Source organism: Sus scrofa, chromosome 4, assembly GCF_054392235.1.
Source record: "Sus scrofa isolate SSC_HxYL_T2T_F1_AM1 chromosome 4, Sscrofa_HxYL_maternal_Yorkshire_Landrace_v2.0, whole genome shotgun sequence".
In the NCBI taxonomy this organism is placed as follows: Eukaryota; Metazoa; Chordata; class Mammalia; order Artiodactyla; family Suidae; genus Sus; species Sus scrofa.
The window spans coordinates 81,073,960-81,091,467 of record NC_139386.1 but is presented as its reverse complement, the minus strand read 5'-3'; the positions used below and the strand labels follow the sequence as shown (position 1 = coordinate 81,091,467).

At 44.1% G+C, this 17,508-nt stretch overlaps 1 protein-coding gene across 14 annotated transcripts in view; it reads left to right on the top strand.

Annotated features, from left to right (window-relative positions):
• The window catches only part of LOC100627466 (uncharacterized), a 207,048-nt gene that overhangs the window by 96,885 nt on the left and 92,655 nt on the right, over nt 1-17,508 (top strand). For 7 of the 14 annotated variants that reach the window (XR_014843820.1, XR_014843821.1, XM_085022370.1 and 4 more), the window contains 2 exons: nt 7,874-7,963; nt 16,517-17,140. The exons of 1 other annotated variant lie outside the window; for it this stretch is intronic. Coding sequence is in view for 10 of the 13 variants with exons in the window: in XM_085022370.1 (XP_084878496.1) it covers nt 7,889-7,963; nt 16,517-17,140 (699 nt within the window). In the remaining 3 variants the exon portion in view is untranslated. Of the gene's footprint in view, nt 1-7,873; nt 7,964-8,596; nt 8,775-16,516; nt 17,141-17,508 lie in introns of those variants that run through there. 6 more of the 14 variants (XM_021089367.2, XM_085022378.1, XM_085022374.1 and 3 more) reach the window with 3 other exon arrangements.

The window sequence follows — 17,508 nt, the reverse complement described above, 5'->3', positions numbered from 1 at the left end:
GGTCAAAGAAGCCTAAGTTCAAGGTGTGAGGAAACAGGCACTGTCTCTTGATGGAAGATGACACTGTAAAGGGGTGTAGGCACAGGACTATGGCTGTAAATATACTCAGTGTTGCACACAATCTGCTGTAAGAATGTATGTGTATTCATTTTATTTTATTAAAAATTTTTATTATTATTTCTGGCCATGTCCATAGCATGCAAAAATTCCTGGGTTTGGGTTCCAACCCGCCACACAGCAGTGAGCTGAGCCACAGCAGTGACAATGCCAGCTCCTTAGCCCACTGAGCCACCAGGGAACTCCTGCAGTTCAATTCAGATTCTTTGCATCTGCACCTCTTCTGAGTTTCGGAGATGACCCACTTTACAAATCCTCTTAGGGAAAAGAATATTTCTTCCTGTAGGAGCCAAAGGAGCTGTGTGTTTTCTGTTTTGTGCATTAAAGGCAGAGGTACTTGTGCAGGTGGGAAGTGAGAAAGGTGGGACAGCACGCTCGCTGGGGACCTGACATTCTGACTAAGGTGACAGCAGAGGTGCCTGTCCTAGGTTGGTCTCCCTTGCAGTATGACTGTGTTCCTGATGGGAAGGTGGCAAAGGTGCAGACCCTGGCACCTTGGACCCTGTGGCGTCCAGCTGGTCTCTTTACCAGGCCAGTGCTACGAGAGGCTTTGTGTATTTGCTCCTAAAATCTTAAGGTTGAGCCTTATTCTTTAGAGCTCTCGAAGATTCTGTGAGCCACTCAGTATTCTTTCAGTAGATTCCTTTTCTGTGTAAGCCCAGGGTCAGATTTGATTGTTTGTCACCGAGAGGTCTGTTCGGGCAGCTGGTGTCAGGAACAGGGTTAGTCTTTCTCATAGGATGAGAAGGGTTGGGGGTGGGGTACCAGCCTAGCCCAGCTGCCTACCCTGGACCCCCTGCCTCCTTGCTCATCCTCAGGGTGTTAATATCATCACGTGGGTTGCCTCTCAGTGTTTTCTTGTCTGACTCCCCAGTTCTGGCCGGGAAGAGGGAAAAGGCTGTGTGGCACCAGCCGCGTCTGTTTCTTTTATCAAGAAAGCAGAAGTTTCGGAGTTCCCAGTGAGGCTTAGCAGGTTCCTGTGAGGATGCAGTTTCGACCCCTGGCCTCAATCAGTGGTTAAGGATCCTGCATTGCAGCAAGCTGCTGCTCAGGTCACAGATGCGGCTTGGATCTGGTGTTGCCATGGCTGTGGTGTCGGCCTCAGCTGCAGCTCTGCTTGGACCCCTGGTCAGGGAACTTCCATCCATACGTTACACGTGCAGCAGTAAAAAGAAAAAAAAAAAACAAAACAGAGAAAGCAAAAGTTTGCAGAAATGCTGCCACAGCTCTTCGATTGCACTGTCTTGGCCTAAATGAGGTCACCTAGAGGAGCCCCGTGAGGGCTGGGGAGTGAGGGTCTGGCTTTCTGCCCTCCATGAAGAAGGCGTGCCAGGGTGAGCTCGGTAAGTATGCTGAACACGACGAAGGCCATTGGCTACTGTGTGTTGGATTCCCTCTTTAGAAGGATGGTTCCTGCCAGGCAAGGGTTGAACTTGTTCATTGCTCTCGCCCATGCTTAGAACAAAGCTTGGCAAACATGGAGCCTCAAAATTCGTTGACGGAGTGATTTTGTTTTGTTTTGTTTTGTTTGCTTTTTAGGGCCGTCCCTGCGGCAGGCATATGGAAGTTCCCAGGTTAGGGGTTGAATTGGAGCTGCAGCTGCTGGCCTACACCACAGTCACAGCAACTAGGGATCGGAGCCGCATCTGCGACCTACACCACAGCTCACGGCAACGCTGGATTCTTGACCCACTGAATGAGGCCAGGGATTGAACCTGAGCCCTCATGGAGACTGTGTCGGGTTTGCTTCTGCTGAGCCACAAGGACTGACTGATTTTTAATCCACTATCAACAGTTGGAGATTTTCTTTAAAATTTGTCTTTTCTTTTGCTTTCATTACAGAACCACTTCTGTCCCAGGCCAGTTATTAACGATTTCTTCCTTAAAGATGTGTTTCCTTTGCTATATTTTCTCTTTCCAGTCTTGCCCATCCTCTCGATGTGTTACCTTCTGCCTCTAGAGTGTCATCTTGAACATACCATTTTTGCCTTAGCCTTTCCTTTCTCAAAAATCTGTATTAGTTCTGTCCTAGCCAATCTCCGTGTCTCAGCCTGGGATTGAGCTCTGGGCATGGGCTGCTACTTCTCACATCAGCACTTGGCTGGTAATCACTCACAAATCCAGCTAATCTCACGGCCATCTGGCGCACCCTGCAATAGCTGGCGTGTGCAGAGGGCAGCCCGTTGGGCTCACTGGGACAGGCAGAAGTCTGTACTGGGAAGGGAATAAGTGAGGTCAGATTTAGGGAAGACCCTCAGTGGAGAGTGGGCTGCCAGGCTGCCCCATTGGAACGGGTGGGGTAGGAGTTCCTGGCCTCGCTCAGTGCGTCAAGGATCCAGCATTGCCATGAGCTGTGCTGTAGGTCCCAGACCTGGCTCGGATCCCGTGTTGCTATGGATGTGGTGTAGGCCAGCAGCTGCAGCTCTGTTTGGACCCCTAGCATGGGAACCTCCATGTGCCATGGGTGCGGACCTAAAAAGACAAAAAAAAAAAAAAAAAAAAAAAAAAGGAAAAGACATGAGAAAGGTGGGGCAGTCACCATCCACTGTGACCTTGTGTTCAGTCTGCAGTCTTATTGGTAGAACTCCTATCAGCCAGGGATCTGACTGGGCTGGAGCGGGTATGGGTCCAATCTCAGTGCAGTCAGTAGGGTCCACCACGGTCTTTCCACTGAGAAGGGGAGCATTAATGAGAACAGCAGACTGAAACCTAGTCTGGCCCACAGGGAAGGCTGAAGTTCAGGGCCATCAGCCATCCTTAAACCTCTGCAGAGGATGGGACCCAGGACAGTCAGCCTGGGGAGGCGGAGTCTGCCCTCTGCAGGACCTCAGGGCTGTCGGTCCCCCCCCAGACCACGTAGGGTTGGGGGGGACCGACAGCCCAGCGGCGTGTCTTCTTCTCTCGACTTTTGCACGTGTTCCACTAGTCAGAAACACATTCTTTACTGGTGCGCTTCGAGGGAGACTTTGAAAAGCCACGAGGGACAATTATGATACAGCTCTATTTATTTGATAAAAAACCCAAAATATGAACCCTTTTTACAACGAAACAGGATAGGCATATATAAAACTGGCCTGCTATTTTTCAGGCCCCAAACTGATGCTTCCATTTCAAGCTTTGGCTTAAACTCCAGTCTAGGAGTATGTATTCATTTTCATCTTTCCTTAGAGGCAGTAGGATGGAAAGGATGGAGAAACACAGTTTTAAGCAAATAGGGGCCACTAGAGGCACTGTAATTATGAAAGTTGTTAGTTACAGATGTATGTTTTCACTTGTATATGGCATTGAAGAAGCAAAACAAACAAATAAAACAAATATAACAGACTCACAGATACAGAGAACAATCTAGTGGCTGCAAAGGGGAGAGGGGTCGGCGGAGGGATGAAGTAGAGGAAGGCACCAACTCTCGGTTATAAAATAAGTAAGTCACAGGGAGATGAGGTATGGGGCAGAGAATGTCATCAATAATCTACAGTAACTTTGCATGGTGGGTGGTCTATAAAATACTGAACCACTACATGGTACATCTGAAACTGGTATAATATTGTAAGTCAACTATACTCTGATTAAAAAATTACACGTTCTTGAGTTCCTGCTGTGGTGCCATGGGTTAGGAATCCAACGACAGTGGCTTGGGTCACTGAGGAGGCTCAGGTTCAATCCCTGGGCCAGTGCAGTGGGTTAAAGGATCCAGAGCTGCTGCAGCTGTGGTGTAGGTAGGTCGTCCCTACAGCTTGGATTTAATCCCTGGCCCAGGAACTCCGTATGTCTCAGGTGTGGACATAAAAAAAAAAAAAAAAATACACAAGCAAATAAATAAATAAATAATACCTGTGCTAAGAATTTTAAGTAGAATTCAGAAATTTCCACTTTCAGGATGAATTAAAAGTGCTTGAAATTTTTAAAAATACCCTTTAACAGGAAAGGAAAGCTCTCGATGACAGCATTAGTGGTAAGGATTAGACTAAACTGATCTTTGGGGAGAAGTGCCCATTGGCTTCTTTTTTAATGTAAAAATATCAAGTCAGTCTAAAAGAATTTCAAGGTATTTTCCTCACTTTTTAAAAATAACCAACATCTGTCTTAAAATAAGTAAATGCTTCTGCATAGTGCGATTTTATTCAGGAATGTCGATTTCCTCTAGGCAACAAAGATCGTCCAAACATTTAAAAATAACAACTTAATCTAGTTGCATGGACAGAATGAAATTTCTCCTGTCATCTCTTTACAGCAAGTTGGACTCTTTGAGCATCTAAATATTTCCTGGTGGCAGTGTGCTAAGAACACACCAGGGGAGATTTACCAAAAATCACTTTTTTTTTTTTTTTTTTTCCTACTGGCTGTGTCCAATAGTGTGAAATTGCCAGAGCCTCTTATCAACTGAGAGAGAAGAATAAACTGAGGATCTACTTACCTGATTTCTCTAAGCAGAAACTTTGCTTTATCGTTCTGTCAAGATATTAGGAATAATTTTTTGAATGGACTTATCTCTAAACTTAGCTTGGTTATATCTAGTTCGAAGATAGCTGCGTTTTCTTTCACGAATAGTGAAGTTATTCCTTTTTCGGGTAGAGTAAAATATACTCCTTTACAGTATTTTGAACCCTCTTGAAGACTTTATGGAAAATGTGATTTATCCTTGCAGGTTAATTTTTTAGAGTAATCCATTTTTTTTCAGTCTTTCATTTAGTAGATAGTACTTATCAAATTCTGACCAAGTGATTACAGCTCATTACTTTGTCCTGAATTAAAAATAAATATTAGTCACAGAAATGATAAATTTCAGTTTAGTAGGGTTTAAGACATTCTTGAGATACATAAAGTTCTGCTTCAGTAAGACTATTTCTCCATAAGACTATACTTGACCTCAGGATGTTTTAAGCAGGATCATTTTGAATTTGAATTCGTGGTACATCAGAACAGTTTCATCTGACCAGCCTATGATGGAAATTCAAAATTCCACTGTGAACTTGGGGTCTTTTTGTTATTTCATCTTAAACTATCAGGTCCACTTTAGGCTCTATCCATGTCACAACTGTAAATACTATACAACTTCTAGAGTCGGCTCGTTTCATTACGTGAACAGTAATATTCACTGCTTTCACAAATTCTCTCAGTGATTCCAAGACCCACATTACAGCCCCTATGTGAATGCCTCTTCAACCTCTTATTCTCATGTCTCTCTCAATCTTCAGTGTCATTAACAGCTGCTTTTTGGGCATCACTACCTGGATGTCTTTTGTGACCTCAAACTAAGCATGTTCAAAATGGAATGGATTTAAACAGTTCCTGACTTAACTGTATCTCCTAATTGTTGTTAATGACACTACGATTTTCCCAGGCTGGAAAAACTCAAGTTACCCATTTAAAGGAGGACATAGCAAGTGCTTAACAAAAGCCAGTTTCTGTGGTCATCTTTGTTCCGCCTGCTTCACGCCGCAGCTCTTCATGAACTATGCTCTGTGCGGGCTGCTTCAGCTACAGTCGATTATGCATTTGAAGGATTAAATAATAAATTACCTCTCTCTCTGCCTTCCACAATCCACCTATTGTTACGTTATTTCGGGTCTACCTCTGACATTCTTTGGGAACCGTTTCCTTCCTCTCTATTTCTATTCTTATTACTCTATGTCAGGCCCTCAAGAGTACTTGATTTAACTATTTTTAGGGCCACCTCACCGGTTTCTGTCACCACAGTCTCCTCCCTCCAAGTCACCTGACATAGATGTCAGTGACACATTCGGCTCTGATGTTGTCATTTTCCTGCTCGGAAACCTTCAGCGCATTTCCGTGTCCTATAGAATAGCTCAGATCTCTGATGATCATTATACAACTATAGATGTGATAAAATCATTTGAGTAATAAAAAAAATTTAATTAAAAAAAAAAGAGGAATAGCTCAGATCTCTGCAGCCGGGCGGTCTGGATCCTCCAGACCCTGCCCTCTCCACACACAGACTTCAAACAGGAGATGGAGAACATCACTGCAGCATGGTTGAGAGGTTCCACTTGCTGCTAATTGTGTGTCCTTCCTTCCTCGACCCCCGTACTCCTAGCCCAAAGTAGGCTTAATAATTGCACGTACCTCATAGAGTTCTTGTGGGGATTACATGAAATAATTAAAGCATTAAGCAAGGTGCTTGGCATAAAGTCAGTAATTGATACATTTTATTATTATTACAGCACTATGAGGTGGGCACATAAATACATGCTATTTATTCATGAGACTTGGTATCCGTTCAGGTCTCCTCTTGAAGTTTTAGAAGTGGGAACACTGCGTCTGCTACAGCACTGGGAATTACAGCTCGTGTGTCATTTGGTTTCCATGTATTTCTCATTAGCAGTTATTTCCAGATGAAGGGCTATGCCTGTTGCATTGTCTTGAGCCCATTTAAAATTGCTGTGACCACTTGCCTTTACAGGATTAGTCATAAAACCCAAACTGGTGAATAAGCAAAATATGGTATAGTCATATACCACAACACTACTCAGCAACAGAAAGGAATGAGGTACTAATATATGCCAAAACATAGTTGAACCTCAAAAACATGCTAAATAAATGAAGCCAGATGCGAAAGACTCCATATTGTATGATTCTGTCAATGGGTATGAAATATCCAGAACTGGCAAATCTGTAGAGACTGAAGGTAGATTAGTGGCTGTTTTGTCCTATGGGTGGAAATGAGAAGTGACTGCAAAAGGGGACAAAGGGTCCTTTGGGGTTGATGGAAATGTGTGTGTGTAGTTCTGTTATTTCATCACATGTGTAACCACTCATACAATCGAGATACACAACTGTCACATCACCACAAAGACCTCCATCATTCTACCCTGTGGGGCCACACTCCCCGCTCCCCGCCACCAGCCCCAGTGGACCCACCAGTTTCTTCTCCATCTCTATCATTTTGTCATTTAAAGAAAGTTTTTTTTTTTTTTCTCTTTTAGGGCTGCACCTGCGGCATATGGACATTCCCAGGCTAGGGGTCCAATTGGAGCTGCAAGCTGCAGGCCTACACCACAGCAACAGCAATTCCGGATCCAAGCCACATCTTTGGCCTACACTATAGCTCACAGCAATGCTGGATCCTTAACCCAGTGAGTGAGGCCAGGGATCGAACCCATATCCTCATGGATACTAGTCAGGCTCGTAAACCAAGTCACAATAGAAATTCCCTAAAGAATTTTATATAAACAAATCATACAATATGTGAGACTGTTTATGTTTAATGTAATTATTGATCTCTTAGGGCTTAAGTCTGCCTTGTTACTTTTAATTTTTTCTCTTTTTTTTTTCATTTTCCTGTTTTCTTTCTTTCATGCCTTCCTGTGGGATATGTGAATAGTTTTTAGAGTTTCATTTTAGTTTTTCTATCTTGTTTTTGAGCATATCTCTTTGTGTATGTTGGGGTAACTTTAGGTATTATATTGTACATACAGAAAATTATCAGTTTACGGATGTAGACATTTTACCAGTTTAAGTGTAAAAAACTTAGATTCCCTTAACATCCTCCATTTATATTAAATGTTTCCTCTACATACACTGAGAAACATATAAGACAGTATTACACTTTTTGCCTTAACTGTCAAACATAATTTAGAAAATTCCAGAGAAGCCGAGTCTTTGTTGTTTATTCATATGTTCGGTTTTTCTGTTCTTCTTTCTTCCTTCCTGATATTCCAAGTTTTCTTCTTTTATAATTTCCTTCCTATTAGTTAACATTCTTTATAAATTCTTTTATTTATTTATTATTTTCCAGCTGCACCCGAATCGCATGGAAGTTCCTGGTCAGGGATTGAAGCTGAGCCACAGCTGTGGCAATGCTGGATCCTTAACCCGCTGTACCATGGTGAGAACTCCTATAAATTCTTTTAGAACAAATCTACTGGTGACAAATTTGCTTAGCTTTCCTTCATCTGAGCACGTGTGTGTTACTCTTCATTCCTCAAGGTATTTTCTCTGGGTAGAGACTCTAGCGGACAGCTCTTTTATTTTAGCACTTGAAAAATGGTTATAATGCCCTTTTGGCCTCTGTGGTTTCTGATGAGAAATCTACTATTATTCAAAGTGTCCTTATTTGTAATGTGTCATCTCTGGTTGCTTTTATACATTTTTGGTGGTCTTTAATTTTCTGAAGTTTGATTATGATGTGTCTTTGTGTGAATTTCTTTGAGTTTATTGTCTTTGGGATTCAGTCAGCTTCTTGAATCAGTTTGTCTGTTTCAAGATTTGGGAAATTTTCAGCTATTATTTCTGGGACCATTTCAGCCCCACAGTACTTTCTCTTTTTGTTCTGCAAATTTGATGACCCAAATGTTAGCTCTTCTGTTATAGGCCTAGAGGTCCTTGAGGTTCTGGAATAAAAAAAAATTTTTTTCCCCTGTCAAAACCACATAGTCTAGGGCATTGAAAGAGCCTGAGCAAAGACAGATGTCAGTTTTCAAGTCCAGGAGATCTGTAATGTGAGAAATTGTTTCCAAAGCAGAGATCATCCAGGTGTAACACCCAGTAATTTCGCTCAGTCGGAATGGACCGTCCACCGAATTCCATGTGGTTGGTTGGAAATGACAGAGGGCATGCTGGGTACTAATGGCTCCAAATGATTGTGCTTCCTGATGAAGTCTGATCTCTGCCCTACTCCCTTGGATATGCCTGGAGAGGTAAATTCTAGCAGTTAAATGAGGCAGGGCTGTGTCTCTGTGCTATATTAAACATATTAATATATTAAAAATTAATGTATTAAACATATCAATATATTAGATATATCAATGTATTAAACATATTAATATATTAGACATATCAATATATTAGACCTATTAATATATTAAACATATAATATATTAAATATAATTATATTATATTATAGTGTTTAACTATATTAAACACAAGTGGAGCCTCATTCCTCTAGCAGATACTGAACGAGGATCTGCTGTGGACAGGGCACTGAGCTGTTTCTGGAAATTCTGAAGGAATAAATTAGTTATACATTTGGTGCTTAATGTGTTTATTCATGAAGAAGCCACGGATGGCAGCGTGGTAAGCCGTGTGAGAGAGCATACACCTGTCCGGATGAGCGAGCCCAGCGGAGGGTCTCTACTTCAGCAGAGAATGAGTAGTGGGGAGGTGGGGGTTTGAGGAAGGGTTCTGGGAGGCCCTGCGTCCTGAAGGACGCGTGGAAGGGTGGAGCGTGACAGAGGGCAGGGCGTCAGGGCTGAGAGAGGGCCATCCAGGCGAAAGCCACAGGGCGTGCACAAGCTTGGAGCCACAGCTAAGAAATGTCACGGAATTCAAGCTGAGGAGTAGGACACACGGGTTGAGATGAAATGGCACAAGTCAGCTGGAGTCGGAGCGTAAGCGGTGTGGCACAGCAGGGGGTGAGGACCTTCACCAAAGCTGGTGAGAACCAGGAAGATGTTTTCTTTTCTTTTCTTTGTTTTTTTAAATTTTTATCTTTTTTAAAATTTATTTATTACTCACATGAATTTATCACGTCTATAGTTGTATAATGATCATCACAGTCCATTTTCACAGGATTTCCATCCCACAACCCAAGCACATTCCCCCACCCCCCAACCCATGGTTTTTTTTTTGTTTGTTTGTTTTTTTGTCTTTTTGCCTTTTCTAGGGCCGCTCCCATGGCATATGGAGGTTCCCAGGCTAGGGGTCCAATCAGAGCTGTAGCCACCGGCCTACGCCAGAGCCACAGCAACGTGGGATCAGAGCCATGTCTGCAACCTACACCACAGCTCACAGCAACGCTGGATCCTTAACCCGCTGAGCAAGGCCAGGGATCGAACCCGCAACCTCATGGTTTCTAGTCGGGTTTGCTAACCACTGAGCCACGACGGGAACTCCCAGGAAGGTGTTTTAAAGGAAGATTAACACGGCTAAAATAATAATTTCCATTTGTTGAACACTTATTAGGACATTAAGGCATGTCATCAAACACGTATATTGTCTTATTTGGTATTCACAATGCACCTTTAAGCTAGATGTTCTCTGATGTTCTACTGCCCAGGAGATAGTCATAGAAAAATTAAGTGAATGGCCTGAGACCACATGGCCAAGTGGAAGGAGGGGACGGGATTTGAACTGAGGTCTGACTTCAAAGCACTTCACCTCTGTGTGCTGGCTCCGGTGGTCTGGCTCCCTGGTCAGTGGTGACCAGACAGAATTGAATAGAGATGGCCAGGTGATCTGTGTGCAAGTTCAAGCTTGAGAAATGGTAACTGTGGTTTAGACTTCCTACAATGGCATCTGCCAGAGACATTGATGCCAGGAAGAAGGCATGGTGGCACCACGGGTCTCCGTTCCTGACTGGAGTCGTGGGAGTGGACCACATGTTCGGAGCAATGCTTAGAAGGGCAGGCAGAGCTCTTCATGCGGATATATTTATCACACACATATTTGAAACCTTGCTTTTCGTACAAGTGCCCCAAAGGAATTCCTTCAGTTGAAATTCCTTCAGTGTTGAAATAGACCCAATGGATGTGAATTGTTTATCAGGCTTGGATTAGAGGATCCAAGATAAAATCAACAGAAATGCCTCAGGCGCCCTTAGCTATTAAGAGCCGCTTACACGTAACTCCAAACTTATTAAAATTTACACTTCAATTTCGAATGGTGATGATGCCGTTCCTGCCTCCTGCCGCCCTGTAAGCATACGTTTCTTTATTGATTCCGTTGCTGTGTCTTTGTGTGGATGGCATGGTTATGAAGGGGGTTTGGGTCAAGTTAAACGCTGTGGTTTCTCTAATCTATGCCTCCCCTCCGCATATCCCTCTGTTATTCCTTCTCATCCAGGGTTTCTGTCTTCCCCTCCTCCCTCCTTTTCTTATCCTTTTTACTTTTTAACTGTCACTTGTTATGAGTCAGTATTTACAGGCAAATTCTGCGGCTTCACTGCTTTTCCTTTTGTGACCTGCTTGGAGGCCACCTTCGGGAGCACGGCTGTGAAACAGCTCCTTCCTCCCCAGAGGGGACCCCTCCCCTCCTGTGGTTCAGAGCTGAGGCGGGAAGCCTGGTAAATCCCATCGGGTGAGGGACTGTCGCATCAGATTAGACGGCAGGTGCCCATCAGAGGCAGCGCGTGTCATCCAGGGACTGCGTGTGTGACAAAGTCCTGAACGTGTGCAAACCCCATCACGATTAAGCAAAGAAGGGGGGAGGGCTGTGGGTGCAGAAGAATCACCTCACTTGTGTGGCACCGGTCTCATCTGTCTCCTCACGTTGAGGAGACACACAGTTACACTCACAGCCATTCTCCTAGACCTACACTGATGCCATAATAAGCAGGAGCGCTTAAATGAAAAACAAAAGGCTTAAGCCCTTTTCTTTTTGAGTGACTGCCACGAGGAAATACTGACTCAGGGGTTCTTGTAAAAGAATGACAAAATGTTGACATTTTTAGCAGGATTACAACCTTTTCTCTTTAATGCAAATAAATGAGGACTGAAGGCTGCCTAGAAGGGAAACAGTTATGAATTGGTGAAGTATTTTCTGCTGATGCTACTAGGAAAGCAAGATGATGCAAGGGAGACGCTCATTAGGAAGATTTCAGAGCTGTGGAGCATGCCGGGAACTGGCTTGTTTCTGGCAGTGGCCCCCATAAGGTGAATTCTGTCTGGTGATTAGCATCACCTCGGATTAAACTAATTGGCTGTACACAGTCCCTGAGTAGATACACTAAGAATAAATCCAGTGACATTAGTTTTCTTTGCACGAAATGAGCAGGTTACACATCCAATTGTTTAAACAACTCAAACCATCGTTTTCTTTATAAGAGAAGTTTCAAGTTGTGGTAAGTACAAACCTTTATTTTGAAAATAATCTGTTTTAGCTACTTGCACTTTGTTTTATATCTAGACTACATATTTGTGTTCTATCTGTAACCATTCGAAAAGGAGGAAATATTGCCAATACTCTCTTTACCCAAATATGCTGATATTGAGGTAGAAAGGAACTTCAGTATCAGGAAATCAAGAAATTCTAGTGTATTCAAATAGGAGTAAAATTTCTTTTTCTGATTACAAAAACACTATTTACTTCGAGAAATTTGGGCTGTACATTACAGAAGGAGGGAGCTGCTGGATTCCACAGTGCTGTGACTGCCATAGGAATAACTGTTCTATTTCCTTTCTGAACACCCACCCCCAGCCCTACCCCATAGAGTTATGATCTGTGAAATGAACTGATTTTTCCTGAAATAGCAGATCTCTGAACTGCTACAGGATATTATGAATATACCAGGTTTTTTCTATTTCATTTTCCTTTCTGCATTGCTTGAATTCCTATTATGTGGTAAATTAAAAATATCATCAGTGAGATGATGTGCTTGCGTCTTGTAAATCTGTCATGTTTGGTCCAGTGCATGGTGGAGAGAAGGCACAGCACTCTAGGAAAAGGCAAGTGTTTTGCTCTGAGCAGCACAGACAGTTGAGACCAGTGATGGCACAGATTAAGCACAACTGTGGTTGAACCTAGGGAAACCAAGGATGGTAAAACAAATCTGCTTAATCTTAAAAAGCAATACAAATATTGATGACAGTTCTCTGGTCTGCCTCTAGGCAATGAAGAGCATGGCAAGAAGAGGGGAAGATATTGATGGCAAATGGTCAAGTCTTTAGAAGTAGATTTCAATATAATATAGGCTAGAGGCAAGAGATTTTGTTAACTGGGTCCTTCGCTACCTGGGGAAGTCAGTGGTGAGGAAGGTGGCTTCAGAAATTCCCAGGCTAGGGCTAGGGGTCCAGTCAGAGCTACAGCTGCCGCCCTCTGCCATAGCATTGGCAATGTGGGATCTGAGCCACATCTGCGACCTACACTGCAGCTCATGGCAACGCTGGGTCCTTAACCCACTGAGCAAGGCCAGGGATTGAACCTGCATCCTCATGGATCCTAGTTGGGTTCATTAACCACTGAGCATAAAGGGAACTCCCTGGAGGGGCACTCGTTTCCTGGATTTACCTCCATGACCTGCTGGGAGAAGAGTGAGACCACTTTAGGTACTTTGTTCCCTAGACAGCCTGAGTATACTACTGCCTTACCCCAGCTCTAGAGGGCATAGAATAAACCTTATTATCTAAAATTTATGTAAAGAAACAGTAACAAAATTTCCCTCCAAATTCTGATTAGTCTTTAAAGTTGATTAAGAAATTGCCCAACTAAGGCAGGGTGGCTAAAAGCCATGGAGGGCTGAAAGCTGTTTCACAAAAGGGCACACTGCAGTCAGGCAAGACTGACACGTCCCTGGTCTGTTCACACGTGCTGGCAGATGCTATGCTAAGCCCTGCCTTCTTCCCAGAGGCTCTTAAACCTCTCCCACATGTATGCAAAACGCCACATTCTCTCCAAAACGTCCCCCAGGGACGTCCAGGATCCCAGAGATCTGCTTTGTATGCAGCTAAGACCATGGGGACTGGCATTTTTGTTTTTGCTACAGCCTCCTCACCACAGTGCCTGGCAACAACCACCCTGCTCTGCAAATGCCCCTCTGCTGCTGGGCACGTCCCCAGGATGTGGTAACCTCAGCTTCTTCCTCTCTTGCATCAGGCCATTAGGCTCAAAACCATTGATCGGGGTGTGGCAGCGGTGGGCTAGGGGCAATGGGCCATTCTTCCCTCCAGCTGTCCCAGTCTACCATGGTCTCTGTCTCTCTCTTTTTTGTTACTAACACAAAATCTCCTCTTATTTTAGCCCCAAACACACACACACACACACACTCAAAAAACCTCAAACAAAACCCTTAGCACATCAGCCCACATAAGTGTGTTCCCCACATGACTACCAGGTCCACAGCTCTCCAAATATTGAGATCCAGGATGAAAACTACTGGAATTAAAAGCCTCACTATGGGAATTCCCATCGTGGCTCAGTGGAAATGAATCTGAATAGGATTCATGAGGACACAGGTTTGATCCCTGGCCTTGCTTAGTAGGTCAAGGATCTCGTGTTGCTGTGTCTGTGATGTAGGCCAGTGGCTACAGCTCCAATTAGACCCCTAGCCTGGGAATCTCCATATGCTGCAGGTGCAGCCCTAAAAGGACCGAAAAAAAAAAAAAAAAAAAGCCTTACTATGCACTTCCATGTAGATAAATTTTCCAAAATCAGGTGAGAAATGAGTCTCAAACACTATTGGTGTAAAATCTTTTCAAATAAATATGTAAGTAAACAAACCTAAAAAGTAACTGGAGGCACAGAGTTCTGAAGTTTTTTGTTTAAACACTGAAGGAATCCACCCTCCTACAGCTGGTGTGGGTGGGAGATTCCGTGTGTGCCCTAGGTCAGAGCAGGGCTTATCAGCCAAGCATGAGAAGTGACGGAGGTTTTGCTGATTCCACTGTAGAATGGGGCTGCCCAGCCCCTATGCGCTTGCCTGCTACAGCTACCTCTGTCCTAAGTATTATACTTGCTTCAAACTGCTGGAGGAGAGAGGGGGAGACACAGCTGATTTCTAGGCTGATCCCTGAATGCATTTTCCTAGGTTACATATAAATAGGATTTGCAAATTGTATTGGAGATATAATGAAGAGTCTTAGATAACAGCTTGCAAACATTTAAGTAGGTGATTTGGGCCAGATTTATAGCTGATTTATAATGACAAATAATGCCTTTTTCATCTCTATAAAACCAATCACATTTATTTAGTTTGTTCAGTTTGTCTTCAAGGCTGCAGGGCATTCTTACTCTGTCAAAAGACACTAATAATTACATTGATTTAAAACAAGAGAAAATAGTTACAATATGCTACAAATGAAATACAGCACAGAATCAGATAAACCCTCCTACAAGCTGTTCACCTGTCAGTCAGACTGGAAAGTGAAAGAGGAAAACCTCCATGATTTGGTTGAAATGGCTCTTAAATTTTCTCCTGAAGTTTTCACTTTAGAACCACTAGGGGGAGCAGTATTAGGTTGCACTATTTTTAGCCCATGGCAATGTTGTCATTCATTCTGAAAATATCTGGTTAGTGCAGTGTTTACCTAAAGTAGGATTAGCAGTGTATTAAATAATTTGCTTGCATTTTCTACCATCTGTAACAGAAACATCTTACACTACCTCAACATGTCCCTTATTTAAGGACATATGCGACACATTCCTTGCAGAATTTTTTTATTTTTTTTTATTTTTTTAAGGGCCCCACCGGTGGCATATGGAAGTTCCCAGGCTAGGGGTCAAATTGGAGCTACAGCTACCAGCCTACACCACGGAAACAGCAATGCCAGATCTGAGCTGCTTCTGCGACCTACACTGCAGCTCATGGCAACACCGGATCCTTAACCCACTGAGCAAGGCCAGGGATTGAACCTATGTCCGCATGGATACTAGTCAGGTTCGTTACTGATGAGCCATGAGAGGAACTCCCCCTTCTAAAATTTAATGTTAGGAAACAGTTTCCTCTAGATGAGTTCATTTGATTCCATCCAACAGACAATATTGAACTTTATAAACTTTTCCTGCTTTTCTCCATTTTCCTTGACTGCCAGGCCATGTAGAACTAAATCGATCAACTGTAGAACTCTTTTCTAACTGGTTTCTGATTTGCGTTCCTCTTGTAATCTTTTTATTGTTCAGTAATACCTGTTAATTTTAAAGATTTGCAAAACTTGGCAATGGATAAAAAACACAAATATTATCTCCAGATCTGCCATCAGGGATAACCACCAACACCCGGCTGTATATACTTTGGACTTTCATCTGCTGGTATGATAAATACCAGATACATTGGCAGTGGCATAGCATGTGTATTCTATAAGCTGCTTTTCCGTTTACTAATAGGTCATGATCACTTTTCTGTGCCAATAAATACCTATTTATAAAGCCATTTATAATGGTTGCATAATTTGCCAAGGGTTTATATATTATAGTTTATCTATCTAGGCCCTTAGCAATGTCTTTAGATTGTCTTTAATCTTTCAATTATAAACACTCTTAGGGTGGAAGCTCCTGCAGTGGCTCAGTGGTTAACAAATCTGACTAGGAATCATGAGGTTGCGGGTTTGATCCCTGGCCTCGCTCACTGGGTTAAGAATCCGGCATTGCTGCAAGCTGCAGTGTAGGTCGCAGATGTGGCTCGGATCTGGAATTACTGTGGCTCTGGCTTAGGCCCGCGGCTACAGTACCGATTAGACCCCTAGCCTGGGAACCTCCATATGCCGCGGGTGCGGCCCTAGAAAAGACCAAAACAAAACAAAACACTCATGTAACTTTCTTTTATGTCTTTGTATTGTAAGCTCCTGAAAATTATCTTTCAAAATCGGTAGGTACAATGAGTGAATAAATGAATGAATGAAGTTCTAGAACAGCCTGAGTGCCTACAGCTCTAAGTAGCTGGCATTTGCATTAGTCTGTATTCTTCATGATTCTGCTACTGTGAAGATGAATGATTTGCTTCCCTCGCTAGGTATCGACCAAAATGATCGAAACTGCTTCCACCAGTTTTTCCGTGATCCGCCGGACTTCTTCCCAAGGTCAGGTTCCTTCCTCTCGCCAGCTGGGCGTCATGCAGCCTGTGGTAGCCAAAAGGATCAGCTTCTATAAGAGCGGAGACCCGCAATTCGGCGGGGTCCGGGTGGTGCTGAACCCTCGTTCTTTCAAGACATTTGATGCTCTACTGGATAACTTGTCAGGGAAGGTGCCCCTACCCTTCGGGGTGAGGAACATCAGCACCCCTCGCGGAAGGCACAGCATCACGCGTCTGGAGGAGCTGGAGGACGGCCAGTCGTACTTGTGCTCCCACGGCCGGAAGGTGCAGCCTGTGGACCTGGACAAGGCCCGCCGGCCCCCGCGGCCCTGGCTCAGCAGCCGAGCCCTCAGCGCGCACGCGCATCGATCCCCCACCGCCCCTGCTTCCGCCATGCTGCGCGCGCAGCGGCGGCTCGTGGTCTTCAAGAACGGCGACCCCAAGACGAGGCGTGCGGTGGTCCTGAACAAGAGGGTCACGCAGAGCTTCGAGGTATTTCTGCAGCACCTGTCAGAGGTCATGCAGCGCCCGGTGACCAAGCTGTACGCCACGGATGGAAGAAAGGTGAGCGTTTGGGGAGCAGAAGGGGTTTCCTCCCGTCTGACCTCCCGTAGTGTGGGACAAAACGGCAGCCCCAACAAGGAAGGGTTTGGACGTACCTGCGTTCCCGTACGTGTCTGTGCGTGCGCGCGTCCACGCTCGCGAGAGGGCGCTAGCTCACCTGGGTGGATGTTCTGTTCATTTCCGGGCGAGAATCTTACCAGGCGTTGTCCGCGAGGGGAGCTTATTTCTTATCCACTTCGTCCCCAGAGTCCCGAGTCATAGGATGTGTGGGCGCCGAATCTGATCTCAGTATTTGCTGAAAAGACGTGGCTGAGTGATACTCTGTTGGGGGCAGAAAGCATTTTCCTGGGACGTGCTCACGGGCAGGG